The sequence below is a fragment of the Apis florea genome, unplaced genomic scaffold (assembly GCF_048593485.1).
Source record: "Apis florea isolate Af1SG1 unplaced genomic scaffold, ASM4859348v1 contig_2201_pilon, whole genome shotgun sequence".
NCBI lineage: Eukaryota > Metazoa > Arthropoda > Insecta > Hymenoptera > Apidae > Apis > Apis florea.
In genome coordinates this window covers 2,096,769-2,114,848 of record NW_028256542.1, presented here as the reverse complement: position 1 = coordinate 2,114,848, position 18,080 = coordinate 2,096,769, and the positions used below count along the sequence as shown (strand labels likewise).

General features: G+C 30.8%; 1 protein-coding gene across 1 annotated transcript; it reads right to left on the bottom strand.

Moving 5' to 3' along the window:
• Positions 1-13,647: 13,647 nt before the first annotated feature.
• On the bottom strand, positions 13,648-17,803 carry Mad1 (Mitotic arrest-deficient 1). The gene is made up of 7 exons (XM_003691437.4): positions 17,487-17,803; positions 17,055-17,315; positions 16,751-16,981; positions 16,237-16,673; positions 15,700-16,149; positions 15,328-15,626; positions 13,648-15,141 (listed from the first exon to the last, which is right to left on the bottom strand). Exons 2-7 carry the CDS (start codon positions 17,313-17,315, stop codon positions 14,780-14,782), a joined length of 2,040 nt encoding a protein of 679 aa, XP_003691485.2. The 5' UTR covers positions 17,487-17,803; the 3' UTR covers positions 13,648-14,779.
• Between the last annotated feature and the right edge of the window lie 277 nt (positions 17,804-18,080).

Sequence of the window (18,080 nt, the reverse complement as noted above, 5' to 3'; positions counted from 1 at the left end):
TGTATTTTTCTTTCTTGTTTTTGTTTTTTAATGAATGTAAAGTTTAATGGTGAACTCGAAGCGGTTATGTGTGAGCAATTTTATTGTTGTCAAAACAAGTTTTTGAAGAGATGAAAAAATCCTTGAAATCATCAATTTATTGAATTATATTGTTGTATAAATAATTTTCTCAATAATACTTTTTTCATCTTAGATTGGAGAAAATTTTTGAATGAATTACTTTCCATTCTTCGAAAAATTATATGATATGTGGTAAAAGGTAGTTTGTCTATTCGACATCGTCTATCGGCTCAATTTCGATATTGTATCGACTTCAAGATCCGGCCTAGTCTCGCCTGGGAAAGCTCGCATCTAGGGCTGATGGAGCCAAGAAACAGGCAATTATGCCGCGATGGCTTCGAGAAACTACCCTCTTAGCTACCTTCGATGAACGTCATAGCAGTTTATAAGCCGTTGGTGAAGAGTTTTCTCGATTATAGGGAATATCGACCTCGGCGATCAGGCGAAGAAAGAAGAAATATTTAATATAATTATTTCCCCGTTAGCGAAAATTATCTGAGGGAAAAAATACTAAAAATTTTATTAAAAAGGAAAATTACAAAAATTTTCACCAGCACTATTAAAAGCATTAAGTTAAAATCATTTTTCGTTTTTATTTCGTGGAAAAATTGTCTGAATTTTTTGAAGGAACAATGCTATATATTTTTTAATAGACTTTAAATATATACGAATTATTTTACACCAAAGTACATTAACTTTTTAAAGAAACATTTTATGCCTACTGTATACATATGTATATTTTATAACATTATAAAATATGTACAATTTTATAATTTTTCCTAAATCACTATAAAAACTTTTGTCTGATTATATATTAGACTATGCTACTAATTATCAATAATTATTATTAATTGAATTAATATTTTTACCTTATAAAATAAATACAATAAATTAGAAGGAACGAGAGTAAAATAAAATAAAATGTATCTCGTACATTGAATTTAATTCAATTCAATTTTGACATTTATATGATAATTAAGACGACATGAAACCTCGAGTGAAAACCAGGTACCAATATCATCAAAGATTTCGTTCTCGATTAACAGCTAAACGCATTCAGTGTTCAAACAGTTTCGCGATGCTCGCAACCGAACAAACATTTGCTCCCGGTGAACTTCATATTCGAGGTAGGTGGCATCATAATTCGCGGATTCCGCTAGATTAATAAACATCCTGATTAAATCTCGCGTATGCACCTCGACAAGTCGTCACTCCTGAGAAGATAACCAAAATGAACCGGTAATTAACTCCTACCAATTTCTTTTCCAGATTCAACTTCTTTTTCAACTCTTTTCACCCACTCTCTTCCTCTCCCGTTTGCAAAATCCTTTCCTCGAAAGTTTCCACAACTTTCTGCACGACACTGCGGGAATTGAAATGACTGATCGATTACTTACTGGAACGTGTTAAGATTGTTTCTGGAAACAAGCGAAGATATTATATTATCAAGAAATTTACTTAAGATATTTTGCACGAAGATGAGAAATCATTTTTTATTTTTGTAACACGGGAATTGATGGAGTTGAATTAAATTTTGACGTATTCTAGAATGTAGAATTTGGTAATTTTTCGTGTAATAATTATTGATATTTTTGATTGATTGAAATATTTTTAAATAAAATGAAATGTGGAATTCTTTCGATATTTTTATGTTTTAAATATGTTTTATAATATTTTTGTGCATTCACATAGAATGAAATATAATTGATATTATTGATATTTTTAAGATTTAAAAGAATATATCTCGACATAATGAAGAAACTGCAATAAAATGTAATAATATTGCAACATATAACGAAATTTAAAAAATTATTTCCAGATTCAGAGAAACAACGATAACCATTTTTTTATTTCACGTAAAACGCATCGTCCTTTCTTCTAAATCATTGATTACTCCTCTTTCGCGGTTGCCTCGACATAGATTCGTTCTACTAGCGCGCATTTAACTCTCGAAAAGTTCGATGGAAGCTTATCACGAGCCTCGATTGAAAATCAATGAGATTCACCTGTGAAACTGATGTGAATTCCGGTGAAAAGTTTGCAAAAGGAAACGATAATGCGAAAAAGTAGTTTGGCATAACAGTATTGTCGTAAAAAATAGGATTTCCTGTTGTGCATATCAATTTTTTTTATAATAAAGATTATAGAAAATCGGTATTAATATATTTTTTCAGAATTTTTTTATCAAATGTTTCTATTGTATTTATTTAAATGTTTAAAATTTCTTTAAAAAACAGTTTTTAGAGAAAGAGATTTATATTTTATAGTGATGTTAAAATTAATATAAAGAACAGCTAAATAAAAAATTTGTTGTATACGTTTATTGATATAATAAGAAATTTGTTTATTTTTAAAGAATATAATTTTATTTCACTGATAAAAATTACCAAAAATTTACAGGAATATAAATCAGCATCCGACAGAGCTTGGCAGAAATCCCTATTCCAGTAGTATATATATATGTACATCGCATATTCATATAGATCTTTTGTCCTAATACCAATGTTCCTACGTTTAAAGCATGGATCTAATGGATAGCCTAAGTAATCCACTAGTACTCCCAGATGAAACGAAACCCTCTGATCCTCTCTTCTTCCTTTTCCATCCTCTTTCTCATCCTTCGACCTAACCAGTTCTACATATCAAGCACTCATTTAAATTACATAATCCGCCAAATTCCATTAATTCAACCGATTGTCACCGAGAAATTTTATCTAAAATTTTTCAATCATTCGTCGACCATAATTCTTTATATATATAACGAACTTTTTTAATGCACTACAAATGCAACGATAAATAATCATAATAAATATACAAACTTGAAACGAATTCTTGAAATACACACGATTTTCATGACCCCATTTATAGAATGCTCACTACAGCACAATAAATCCTTCCTATTTTCAAATAGGCTGGACTATTCTAATATTTCTCCATTATCCATTAAAAAAGACAATGACCAGAGAGCATTCTCTTCATCTCTACCAAGCACAGAAAGCCAATTGTCACTTTTACGCTACACTGTCCTCGGTTTCTTTATCATTCCGGTTGAAAAATTGCAAAGCAACGGGTCAGAACTGCTTCAAAGTTGACCAGGATGATCCCTATAGGGACATAGGTGTTCGATAAACCGGCAACACACTGGTCCATGTCATCTTTTTCCTCCCCTTTCCGCGTTGTCGCGGGATGGAAACTGGTTCAGAGAAGGAAGAAAAAGGAAAAGAAGGAAGGATGAGCCATGGTATTCCTCCAGAGGTATCCGCAGAGAGGCAGCCTTGATATATACCAGCCTCCCGCACTCCTTGGCAACTCTGATCGAGCAAGTTCCTCGTGGCAGCGCCGCGAGCGCACACAGACTCGAAAGTTAGTCGAGGCTGCGCTTCGACACGTCTCTCCGTCTGTGTCGCCCGACCCTAACCACCCTCAACCCACCCTTGACTCGATCGAATGCGAAGAACACCAGTCCGTACACCAACGTTGAGAGTAAGTTTCATCGAAGATGGACCAACTTTGATAAGATACCCGTTTACCCTCCGCTCAACCCCCGATTGATTATCTTCCACGTTGGTGATGGTATCGCGGATGATGAAGAATCACCAGAGACTTTTTACACACAAAAAAGAAATGAGAAATCGTTTTGGGAAACAGACTTTTTTGATTGGTGATTATTGATTGAAAAAATTTTGGCAATTACGGTAATGAACAATGATGGTTGATGAGAAGTAAACGGAGTGTTGATCGATTGTGATTTTTATCGTGTCAAAGTTATTGTTGATGCAAGAATTCAGGGTAAAAGATTTTAGATTTTAGAAAGTGTTACAACGCCATCGGTGTTTGTCTTATAACCCAAGTGTAAAATTCTTCGAGGAAAGAAAGATGGTGGAAGATCGATAAAAAAGAAACAGGTACTGCATTATTCAATAAGGTTTTCATCCTTATACGAAGTCAACTTCTGAATTTTCTTAAAAACATTGTGTAAGAAAGCTTTTTACCTTAAAAAAAATAGTGGTAATCGTGATAAATAAAAGTATTCTATTCGAAATTAAAATTTTCATTTCTTGAATTTATTAATTCTTTACGGTGGAATGGTGAAAATTATATATTTGTACGATCTCTTAACAAACAGTAAAGAATATCTATGAAAGCGGTGAAGTAGAAGTGAAGTAGACTGCTACTATGACTGCTTTTAAACGGAAGTCAAAGAATGGAGTTATTCGAGTGACGATGCTTTATAAACGAAACGTGGATCCTAAAGAGAGCCTCGGTGTATTATAATGCAGCCGCTTACGATGCTAATTGTATCACAATGACAAACTATCCTCGAGCAAACTCAATAAAATTTAACATGGATATTTAACATCTTATATTAAGCCTTCTTATTTAAATTCAGCAATTCCATTGAAAAAATTATAATTATAAATAATATATTTTTATGAAACTAAAATATTATCGCATTCACAGAAATTTAATTTATAGTAATTTTATTGTTTATTCTTGAAAGAAAATTAAATTTACAAAAATTTATTATAAATTAACAGTTAAACAGTTGAATGCATACATAATCTTTCTTCATTATTGACTATAACAGATTTATTCTATTTGTCTGACTATTCTGAATACTCCATTATTATATATCTATTATTATTCTATGACAATCTTCCACTTCTCCGAATTATAATTATATTCTAATGTCTGTTATGATTCTCTTGTCCCACTTGTCTGATTAAGGCTGCCTTATTCTAGTTAATCGTGACTGTGACAATTAGACTGTCTTAACCTACTTGTCGAGATAAGCTTATTCTATTTATCTGACTATTCTAAGTAATTCTATTGTATTATTATTTTATGAACTAATTTTAATTCGTGAAAAAATATCGTTTTTTAAGAACAATTGATCAATTGTGAAGAAAAAATGCAATACGTTGACAAGATCATTGGAAACACGATAAAAATGTCGGTTTTAAAAGGTAAAAGAAAATGCGCCCGGGGAATAATAAAGGCAAACGACAGTAATCGTAAAGCAAGGATCAATGTTTCAACGTGCACTGTTCTGCATCCAAGATGCACATAAATGGAGACGGGTTCTCGTATTTCAGGCAAACAAGAACACTGCACAGGCCACGCCTTTAACCATGTTAATCATTGAAAGGCTTCTGTTAATCTTACAGGAATCGACACGCTGCATTAACACCCGACGTGCAACCAATCTTTGATGCAAATCATGCAAATTAACCAATACCCATTGATGTAATTGCAGCTACGTTACTAATACTTAGAATACTGATATGAGAATTCAAGATCGATTAGCTTAATTAAGAAACATTTGACTGATGTTATATTGATATATTCTAATTTGTGATATTCTATTGGAAATTTTTAATATTTTCTTTTTATATTACGTTAAATCTAGAAAAAAATTACAATTGATTAAAAATAATACTTTATTTACTTAAGCAAAGTTTAATCGATTATAATATACCAAATACTTTGACTTGTTATTAATTAACAAATATACATTTATAATAAGATATAATATTTATAATAAAAAATAGAAATTACAATAAAAGAATATTATTCTATACGTTCAATTTACTCTAAAAAAATATAATTATCGACATTTTATTATAAAAATTTTTATATCATAAATCTTAAAATCTAATTCCTAATAAAAATCATCCTTTCAGTTTTCCATGAAATATTTTATTGCAAAAATAAATAATCATCAATTTTATTTTGAATATCATAACCAAATTGGAAAATATATTTAAATCTCCAAACTAAATTTCAATAACAGATCTCGAAAAATAGTTCCATTTTTCAAACTTTAAATAAAATCTCACAAAACAAATAACTATAAATATTTTATTGTAGAAATAAAAATAACTATTAATACCATTCTATTCTAAAACAAAAAAAAACATCAAATCAAAAAAATATTACCTCAAACTCAGCCTTCTACAATAAATTCCCAATTATCCAATTTCTCATCCTCTAATAAAATCCAACTAATCAAAAAATTATTTCTTTAATAGAATAATTTTAAAAGATATAACATACATTATTTTTCAGTATATAAATTCAACTACATTCTGATCTACATTCTGACATAAAATTGAAAAGTACCTTTCAATCGAGCAAATTATACATTTCATGATTAACATTAATACTTCTACATTCGAAATAAGTTAGATCAGACAAGTAGAACAAACCAGAATAACGCACCATATTAAAAATCACAGTTAAATATACAAAATATCCAATGCGAATAAATTCCTCAAAATATTCAAAATCCCTCTTTGCACGAGTGCAATATTAAAATTGGCCAAACAGTTAAATCAGAAACAAATCCTGCGCCCTTCCAAAAACCTTTCTCGAAAACGAATACCCATCAGGAACGAGGCGCGCGCTACTTCCGTTCCAAGACAGACTTCCCCCGCATTGTTCCACCGGCGGAAGAGGAGGATCCAATTAAAAAGCGGGTCGGCGGGCATCGCGGAAACGCGATTAACGTCGCGCCAGCTCGCTCGCGGAAATTCCGCGCCGCCTCGATGTAACTCCTCGCGACGGCGAACGGATTAACATGAAAACAGAGTTAATAGGAACTTGGAGAAAATTATGGCGGCGAGAATACAACGTCGCCTCGGCCGAACTTGCCCTCTCCTTGCGTCGTCCGTGATTAAAGGCGTGGCGCGTTTGAAAAATCGTACTCTCGTTAACCTCGTGGAACACGCGAGTCGAGAGGGCCGTCGTGTAACCCTCCACGGGGTGGAAAAACAAGCGGAAACCGGCCGAATGTAGGCGAGAGAGAGAGAGAGAAAGAGGGAGAGAAACGTTTCCAACTTATCGAATAAATTTAACGAACCAGGAGGCCAGGAAAGGCTTCTTGTTCGCGGGTTACGAGCACGCATTTAAAGGCTCCTCATTATCGAAGGTTTCGGCGGCGGGAAAAGCGGCGTTTACACGGCAACTTGACATCGTTCTACTCGCATGCAAATTATATCTGGCAGGGAAAGAGGACTGGGCCATGTTTTTCTTTTTTTTATTCTTTTCTTGCTGAAGTACGAATATAAATCGTTGCAATATAATATTGTTACCCTCGTGAACCGATTTCATGGCTCTCGAGATTTTGGATCGTTTTTATATCTTCCTCGAGATTCGAAGAAGAGGGACGTGGTTGGATGTTTTCTTGTACAATATTTTAAATTTTGAAGTTTGGAAACTGTATATAAAGAGATCTGAAGTCGAGTTTAATTTTTTTCTAGCGAGTATATTGCAGAGAAAATTATAGAAATGCTTCATGTCGAAATGCTAGATAATACACTTTAATTGAGGACAATGTATGTTTCTGGCCTGGGATTGGTTACATGATTGAAGAATAATTGGAAAATTGATACACTATTTGTATGTGTGTGTATGTGTATGGGGATTGGTTTTAATGTTTGGTTTGCGGTGAATCGATTTTTCGAGAGTATGTTGAGTCAGTTTTAGTTAATTTATGTATAAAGTGTGTAATCAAAATGGATGGTCAAACTTTTCGTATTTGATCTGATTAATTAGGTTAATTGCTTTTGTTTCGTTTCTTTCTAATTCATTCTGGTTATCTCTTTAAATTTTAGCTTAGAAGAAATATTTCCTAAATTTTAAAAGTATAAAGAACGTATAAACAGAACAGTTTCAGATTAAAACTTATTATTTTTAAAATCAAATTATAAATTATTAAATCGATTATTCGTATATGTTGATAAGAAAAATTTTCAAAAATTCAAGTTCTATTTATTTCTTTTCAAGAACCGTTATATTAAATACTTTTAATTAATTCGTTAGTATTTATAAAACTTCATTAACAACAAGGTTCAAGTAACCAAACTCTTTTGACAATTAATCGAATATCCTATCGAATTCCAAAACAAGAAAATTTTTTTAAAACAATTTTAACGAAAACTCGCCATTCTCTTACCATTTCGTTTTCCTTCGAATGATATCCCTTCAGACGACATTGTCCACTCGGTCAACATCGAAACGTCCCCTTTTCTTCAATATCTCAATCCCTTCTTCTTCCTCTTCTCGCCACGGATTCAAATACCCTTTCGAGGCTGATACCCCGCGGGATTAATCCACGGTTTCCACGTGTAAACGATACCTTAAAATGAAAAAAAAAAAGCATGGATAATCTTTCCTCTAATTAAATGCCATGTCTATCAGTTGATCCATCCTCGAATCCTTCAAAGGATTCATTTCCTCGACGTTCGATCTGTAAATTGATGAAGTTATCATATACGTCATTGGAAAGATCGTATACACTATCGAACGATGAAAAGTTGGAGCTTATCACGAAGCTCCGGCTCGAACTTTTGAAATGAGGAAGCTTCATTTACCCCTACTTTCGATCCTTTTCCTTCCGAGTTTCTTTGAATTCCACTTGCCTCGTGACAATGACTTAAGTTTCATTCCTTTCGGATAGTTCGCGCAGTCTCGCGTATCCCTTCACCCCTCCGTGCCCCTTTCCTGCTCCACGCCCTGTAATTTGCGCTTATCGACCTCGCAGACATCCGCTTTTTCGAGCTCCTCTCTCTCTCTCTCTCTCTCTCTCTCTCTCTCTCTCTCTCTCTCTCTCTCTCTCTCTCTCTCTTGCAAGCGTACAGGATGGTTAAAAATTCCATCAATCTGTGCGGAAAATTGCACGTTTCTCATATTTCTTGATCACGAATGTGTATGTGGCTTGTTATAGTAAATATTATATTTAATACGTATTATTATGATATCGTGTGTTACGTTATTATCGTACAAAGCTTTATTTTGATACGATTTTCGGTCGTAGGGAATTTTGAATATATATATATATATACGTGAAATGATAGTTATGAATAAATATTAGGTGCTGATATGTTATTTCATTTAAATTGATGCAGAGTATAGTAAATATGGAAATTATTTTGACATCAAAAATTTATTTGACGCGTAAGATGTAATTTTGTTGCCATTTGTAAATGTTGAATTTGATATACGAAATAAATAAATAAATAATTGAAAATTTATTTAAAATTCTATCCTTGATAACTTTATCTTTATATGATAATTTTATTCGTAATGTTAATTTCTATTGTCATTTTATAAATTATTTTCTAATATATATTTTTTTTTTTATAAGAAAAGATAAAATTTATTTAAACTTGTTTCTTCTGATTTGATATAAAATTATTCGATATTAAAAATGATGAAATAAATAACAACGAAAGATTTCTCTCATAGAAAATCTTATTACCATAATTAACATCTTTGTTAAGTGACGTAGTGTCCTAATATCGAAGAAAAAGCAGAATAACAGGTACAATTGATTCCCCAGGGTGCGGCCCCTCGCTGGGAAAGCGAGAAATTTAGTTCATGGTTGCAAGTAACTCAACAAAATTGTTATACATTAATTATGCCGGTTCGAAACATGGTTACGAATCGCAAACTTTTATCAAACAACAAACTGGTTAAGCTCGCAAATCTCTGATATTTTAATGGATCTTGATCGATATTTAACGGAAGGGGTGTAAATTATTCCGTAAAAGAATTCTGTGTCGAAAATAGAAGAATGAGAGGATGAAAATATAAAAAAATAATTTGTGTTAAATATCTTCAATATTTTTAAAATTTTTAGAAATTTAAAGATGGAATATTTACTGATTTTTGAATTGACGAAAGAGAATTGCATTTGAAATGGGAAAAAATGTATAGGAAGAATGTATTCTCGTAATGGTATATTCACAATCCAGCGTGCAAAAGGATAGTCTGGAAAGTTCTATCTATATGATTACATTTATGTTAAAAGAAATTGCGTTATTATTATTATTGTACAATAAAGAGTTAAATATTCGATAAATAAATCCCTTTCTTCTCCTATTAATACTTCGTTGCTATTCCATTTATTGCATTATTTCATAAATAATGACAAACAATTCATTTTTCTAAAACCTGCATATGTATATATTACATATTAAAATTATTGTAAAAATTCAAAATGTTTCTATCTATAAAATTATTATTATCAATCTTTAATATAAAAATAATATAACATGATATTTTTGTCGTTAATAATTAATAAAAACTTTTTTCATCCCTTGCATAAAATCCATCCTCCTACTTTCCCAATTTCTACATATCCCAATTATCGTTTATTTATTTCAGAATCACTCGTAGCAACGCAGCAAGAAAATCGTTTCTTCAAGAATCCTGTCACACCAGATTATTCTACGTGTCGCCGGCGAAAGGGTTGATCCCGAATTGATAAGCAAGGGGCGATTCGACGCGATCGCGAATTAAAGCGGAGAGAGTCGATGCGTGGGTGGCGCGCATATGGAAGGTAGTTGGATGAGTTTGCGATTAAACGCGATTATAATTAAGGATAATGGAGTTTCGGATGGGGAGTTGCCGTCTACTACCGAGCTCTCTTCGCAGCTGGCGCCATTCTATCGAGTTCCTGTCGTCATCCAGCCAGCACCCCGCCGAAATGCTTTTGGTCATCCAGTAGTTACACCGTAGTACATCCTTCTGCTGCACGTACAAAACGTGTGTACATCCTTCTCACCACGTATCCGACGCACCACGTGTGTGTTTCTACGTGTTTTCCGTTCGTTCGAATTCGAGCTGTGGGGGTGTGTTCGGACATATTTTCAAACGACTGTTTCGCGATAGGAAAGAATAGCGAGAGAGAGAGAAAGAGAGAGAGAGAGTATTGATTTTATCGTGGAACGTGATTTTTCGGAAATTTGGATTAAAAATAAGGGGTATTTTTGTAAAGGATCGTGGGGCGAGGAATGTATCTCGATTCCCTCGCGGGAATCGTTTAATTATTTTTGCATCGTGACAATTTTTGTGGGGATAATCCGATTATTATTTTAACGAAGATAAAAAAAAAAGTGTAGTTTTTGCACTTTGAATTGAATTGTTGGCGGTTGTTGTTTTGTCGTTTGTTAAATTCGTTACGATTTTGCTTGGTTGAAACTTATAATTAATGTAATTAACGTAATATCACGTGAATGTGTAATTTATTAATTAAAAGTTGTAATTTTCCAGTGGGTTGTATTGGTAATGATTACACGTTAACGATACTACGAAACGTTATATTTTTAACATTTTTATCATTGTTCAAATCTTAATAGATAGTTGAGAATTGAGAACTTAGTATGCTATGAGATACGTATTCTTGGAAGATTATATAGATTCTCACTGAAAACTCGAACTTGGTGGACACTTTGAACCAAGAAACTGAATCAATTACTAATTCTACTAGGTTACAATAACTAACTAACTAACTAACTACTGTATTGTAATAAATTTGATAATTAGCAATCGTCGATAATGAAATAATAAGAAATATAAGTCCATGAAACGCAATTAATAATTGAATAATGCAATATACTTTGCTGCAACATATGATTTACGACCTCTCATGCAAAAACGAAATTATGAAACTAATCAAAAAGAAGCCATTTGGGAGCCATCTTGTGCTCCGACACAAAACTCGCAAACAATCCTTAATAATTGACTAATAATTATAACGAGCATTTCCATTGACAGGAATGAAAAAGAAAAATGAAATTTTAATTCAAATTCATTCATTATTAATCTATTTTTATTTAAATATTACGTTTAAAAACGTATATGCCAAAATTTTCACAAAATAGTTTTAATAAGGATAATTATTTAATATTATAACTAATTCAATGGTCTGTACTATACATTGCACTTTCATCGAGTATATTCTACTGAAATATACTTATCTAATTTTTACAAAAGTGCAGTTATATCACTTTTTCAATTATTATTATATCCACAAATATACCTCAAAGAAAAAGATTCAAGTAATTCAAAGAAATACAAAAATAAGCAACAACTTCATTACACTTCCCAAGATCATTGATTATTAAACGCCATATTCTCTTTCGTACACCATGTCGTTCCCAGTTCGCTTATTTACCTTGTGCAATAATAAACGCTTGAAAACAGGCGTATCTGTAAACACGCACACACACAATTTACACTCATTCAATTCGGTGTCTCGTAAGTTGTATAGGAGGATGACTCCTCCTATAATAAAGACCACAACCCTCGAAACAGTTTTTCTTCGCGGACAATGCAATTGGTATCGTTCCTCTGGGAACAGACTGTCCTTCTTTCGAACACGTAGGGACAAGGCGGCAGTCCGCTAACGGATCCTGAGGGAACAGTCCACACGATCCTCCACCGTGTCGTTCCATACTCGTGGAGAATTCGAAAACCTTGGACACGGTGAAACCGCGTAATTGAGATGAACGATTTTCTGGCTCCTCAAGGAGAAATCTCTCTTCCGTACTTTTTTTCTTTCTTTTTTTTTTTCTCCCTTCCCTTGTATATATGTTTTTGGATTATAAACGAGTACTTAGGTGCACATATAATAAAGGAACTATGGTTTTTGGTCTAAAAATTTGCTGGAAATTGTAAATATAATTTTTTCTGGAATCGAAAATATTCTTTTTTATCACTGTTGTTTCTTATTAAAATAAAATAACATAGAAAATATAATGTGTTGCTTACTATTGAATTATAATTGTTTAAAAATATGAAATATAAATAAGCATCCCTCGGAAGAATGGATAAAATATTTCTTCTTTTTGAAAACTTTGAATAAAAGAGTTAGAATTGTAATTTTTTTTTAGAATTTATGTAATATGTAATAACATCGGATATAATTTAAACGAACAGTAGTTTTCTAGTGTAAAATTTTGAAAAAATTTTAGATTTAATTTTGTTTCTTTTGATATCATATTTCTCTTTAGCTTCTTCTTTGAAAGCTTTGAGAATGAAGTGATTTCCTCCTTTTTTTTTAAATTTATTCTCCTTCATATTTCGTGAATGATATTTTTAGAAGGTAGCTTGAAGAAAAAATATGATTTAGATTAGAATTATGCTTTCCTTTGTGATATTTAATTTCGTTAGAGTAAGTTAGAGCAGAGAAAGTATGACGAGATTTCTAAAGAAGGAAATTGAATAAAGAGAATATGGAAATGATACATTGCTCGACATTTTTATAATTTTAAAAGCATATTATAATACAAAAATTATCTTAGAGAAAAATTAATAAAAAATCAATGAAACTCTAAACGATGACTTTTGAACGTTGATCTCTTTTGTTAAGATTAAAATATACTTTATTTCGTTAAAGGAAATAAAAGGATTGGTATGGCAAAAGTTTAATTCATTTGTGCAACGTTCTATTGTTGATTAATGAGAGAAATTTACAAGGAACAAGAGCGAAAGCAAACAGACTCGAGTCAGTATACGTTAACAGAATGTTTCTTTTAGTGAAGTTTCTGATTCCGTGTACCAACGGAATTGGACGCGAGATTAACATCGTCTGTCTTGAGTCAATCTATTCGAACACAGATAGAACCTGAAGTTTCTGAAGTTGGAAATCCCTAAGTTATAGAGACGAATACCATTGTGTTTCTCGCGTTAAGTGTTGGATCGCCGCAATGGTCAAACTAATTTCAACTTAACTTAGTAGTAAGGTGATATTTCATATAGAAAATTAATATTGACATAAGTGAATAAAAAGAATAAAAATAATTATCTAAATTATATTTAATCCAATTGCTAAAAATTATTCAATAATTTTCTAACTTTTATTTTACTTATTCTATTCTATTTCTATTTGTTTTTTAATAGATTTTTTTTTTAATAGATTAAAAAATAAATAAGAACACGATACATTATTATACATTTTACTATTTAAAATCTGACATCCTATTTTAAAAGTAAATATCTTGTGTAAGTGATTCATAAAATAAAAATTTTTTAAGCATTCTATATATATATAAAAACAAGTTAAAAAATTATTTTTTACACATTGAATAAAAATGTTGTTTTCATGATCAATAAAAATATTAATTTGCTATCAGGAATGTTAACCACAACTTAACATCTAAATTATTATTTCATAACATTCAGTTACTGTTGTTGCGGATAATTTTGTTAATTATTGAAAATTGACCGACTTCTATTATAACGAATGTAAATAATATAGATTGATCTCGCATCATGATCATAATTGATATTTCATTTCAAATACCAATATGGAATAAACAAGATGTATCGATTCGATTACATTTGATTACGATTAATTACATCGAATTTAAATAAAAAATATACGAATTATATGAAATTCTAATCGATGACACATGAAACTAGATGAAAAAACATATTTTGAATATAAAAGCAAAATGGCAGTTTTATTTGTTACTCCCATTCATTAAAAACACATGATTATGTATTATGAATAAGCGTTATTTGAGGATGAACTTTTTTACAAGATCTACGAGATCTAGCAATAAAAAATATATCAGGACGAACTAAACATAAGCTACTATCATTATAATAAATTTTTATTTTTTGCTAGGAAATCCATTTAAATATTATTAATTTCATAATTAAAAGAATATATAAAATAAATGACTTAAAAAATTATATTAACATTTTATGGATTTTAATTATTAAATTTTATCTTCCAACTAATTCGTTTAAAAAGTTTTTCCAAAAAAAAATGTTTTAAATGTTTTATATGAAATAAATAATAAAAACCAGTAAAGATTGTCGCAAAGAATATAATTTCTGAACTATGACTTGTCAAAAATAAAAGTTTTTCAAAGCTGTCTCGCTTTCTTTATACCAGATCTCGTACACGAAAATTCATTGGCGATTAGGAGGGTACACTTAGAATGTTCGTCATAGTTTGCTGATTAAATAAATCTGATTGCACGGCGTTGAGAAACATAGGTACGCTGTGTTGTTGTTGTAAATATTGCTCTACCAATGCTCCAAGAGTCGCAGAGAATGCAGTCTCTAAAAGATTGACTCCTTCCTCTCCGATTTTGAAAAATAAAAAATCGTCCGGTGATTCAGCGTACTGACTATACAATTTATATTGACCTTCCTTTGTTCTATCCACTCGCCAACCGAATAATTGGTAACAAGCTTGTCGATATTCTTGCGAAGATGCTTTGAAAGCCTCTTTGAGACGAGCTATTTTGATCTCGTGAGTCTGTTTGAGTTCCGCTATTTCTGAAAATAAAATGAAAATAGTTAATTATAAAGTTTAGGGAAAAAAGAGATTTCGTTCATTGTTGATTGTTAATCCTTAAAAAATATTTAAGAACTGATTTTAATAAAAAATTTTAATAAAAAAGGTTTAAATTTATTTTTCCAATAATAATGATAATGATAACAATAATAATAATAAATGATTACCTTGTGCTTGAAGAGAAGATGTTGTCGCATTAATTCCACCTTGCGTTACTTTTGCTCTAAGCTCCTCCAATTCGCATAACAACGCCTTCTGCTTCTCTTCCGCTTGTTGTTCTGCGATAGCAGCAGGATTCATTGTAAAGTGTAATACTCTTGCATTGGAATTGAAGTCACCTTTTAATGCTCGATGTTCCAATTCTCCCTTTAATCGCTCAACTTCTTCCTTTAATTTATTACATTCTTCAGTTTGATTATAGCCTTCGGCTGCTTGTAAATCACTTTCTAATTTGGCAACTAAATCCCTGAAAATATAAATCTCTTTAGTAATCATATTAATATTGAAAATAAAAACTTTCAAATGAAAATTAAATTTACCTATAAACATCTATCGTGCGTTCCAGCGCAGGTATTCTTTCGGTTATCGCATTATTACTATCTATAGATATTTCCTTTTCGTACAAATCTAATTGTTGTCGATAACTATCTCTTTCCCTCGTGATAAGTATCATTTTCTTTTGTAGTCTACCTACATATGTATTCAATTTTTCTTTAGAAACCGTCACATTCATAGCTAATTTTTTAGCGTCTTCGTAATTCTTTGATAAAGTATGTGATTCCCTTAATGCAGCATCAAGTTTCGATCTGAGCTGCCCTTCTTCAGCTTTTAAAACCAATTCGGCTTGTTGTAATCGATTCAATTCACGTTTTAAAGCAGATGGTCCAGTAATTCCAATAGATTCATATTCAGCTAAACGTAACGAAAGCTCCGTTTTTTTAGCTTCAAGCATTGCGACCTGTTGTTCCACTCTTTCTGTATGTTCTAGTCTATAGAATTAAAGATATATTTAAACATAATAAATAATAAATATTTATCAATCATAAAGATATATAGAAAAATGTTTAAAAACATACCTTTTCATTACATTAGACATTTGCTCTTCTAAAAGTAATTTTCCTCTAACAGATTCTCTTAACGAAGCAATAGTTTCTTTTGCAATAATTAATTCTTTCTCAAGTTCATTTGCTTTTGCTGCTTTTGCTGTGAACATTTTTCCCTCCTCCCATTGCATCTTTTCTGATTCTAATCTCTCAACCTTTATTTTTATAGCCTGAAATTCTACATTTTGTAATTCCAATTCCTGCTGCTTCATTTGATATTCCTTCAATTTTTCTTCTAATTGTTTTATTCTTGTTTGTGCTGATTCTAGTTTTGATTGTGTATCAAATCCATCAGTAAAATCTTTTGTTACTGGTTTATTTTCTTGGATAGATGTATGTTTAAAATCACCTAACAACTTTGCATTTTCATTCATTAATGCCATAATTTTTTGTTCTAAATTTGTTTTTACCTACAAAAAATTTTATATATTAAATATATAGAAGTGGAAGACCATTAAAATAATTAAATTATATGTAGATACTATACCTCAAACAATTCTTTTTCTGCAGCAGCCTGTGCTTCTCGAGTATCCTGAATTGTTCTACGTGAAATGTCAAGTCGTACTTCTAATTGCTTAATTGTTTGCTTATCTTGCTCTACTTGTATTTCTAAAATACCTTTTTCTTTTTCAAAAACTTCTTCCATTTGTCTACGTATTTTATGAAGCTGTTGTACAGCAGCTTCTTGATGAGACAATCTTGTTTTCAAAGATATAACCTAATAAAATATAGATTTTTGATATATTTCATTTTCAAAAATTTATATATAACATTAATTGAAAATATATTACCTCTCCTTTTAATCTTCTCCATTCCCATGGACTACCAGGAATATTTTCTGTTTCACTCCTATTTAAATTAGAACTATTAGAATCACTCAATTTTGGTCTTTTTGGTGAAATTATACATTCATCAGTGTCAAATGCTGATGTATATGTAGTTCCTGATAACTTTACAGGTACATTGCTATTATTACTCTTGCGATATGCTTCAGAACCTGATCTGAGATCTTTTATCATTTGAATAACACTTGTTGGATCTTTATCATTCATCTACAAGAAAAATATAATATAAATTATTATATACAATAGAGGTTATGATTATAACCTCAAAATAGATAATTGTCTTAAATCATTTCAATATCTATTTAACTTTTTAATTATTATATTTTATGTGTCATATTAAAATTAAATATATCATTGTATTATTTAAATTAAATTTACCTTAATAAATCTTTAATAATATTATACTGTTGAAAGAAATTCAATTACTGGTATAAGCGTTGTTTTATTGTAATTTAAGTGTCTATACATTTATAGGATATAAAATATTATAATATATAATTCGTTTTATTGAAAATAATTTCTACGACACTGTTATTCAAATTATTATATTTGTTCCACAAAAATTATATTTATAAATATTAAGCAACATCACTGCAACACATTCTTTGAATACATATTCTGTAGCGTCACAATATGTTCTAATATACAAGTATGGTGGCAACGTTTGCATAGAGCATCAACGTCGAGCATTAACTAACGTCAAGATACCAAAAACATTACAATAAATACTGCTTAACTATATATAAATTACTATACAAATTCTCAAATTTAAGAATAAAAAAAATTAATATAGTAAATGTCCTTATTTCACATATATATAAGTACATTTGTGTATTAAATAAAATCATATAATCTGTATAATTTGTAACACAAAACATTCTTGTATTTTTATTACAAGCTCAGATAAATTATTAAATTAATCAGATATCCGAATGGTCCTTTAAAAACATAAATTTTGCAGACCAAGTATAG

Excerpts from the sequence above, each read along its gene's own strand:
- Mad1 (XM_003691437.4), bottom strand. The coding sequence starts at position 17,315 with ATGAATGATAAAGATCCAACAAGTGTTATTCAAATGATAAAAGATCTC. Across the intron at positions 16,674-16,750 it reads CAGAAAAAGAATTGTTTGAG|GTAAAAACAAATTTAGAACA; the intron begins GTATAGTATCTA and ends AATTTTTTGTAG. Across the intron at positions 16,150-16,236 it reads ATGTCTAATGTAATGAAAAG|ACTAGAACATACAGAAAGAG; the intron begins GTATGTTTTTAA and ends TTAATTCTATAG.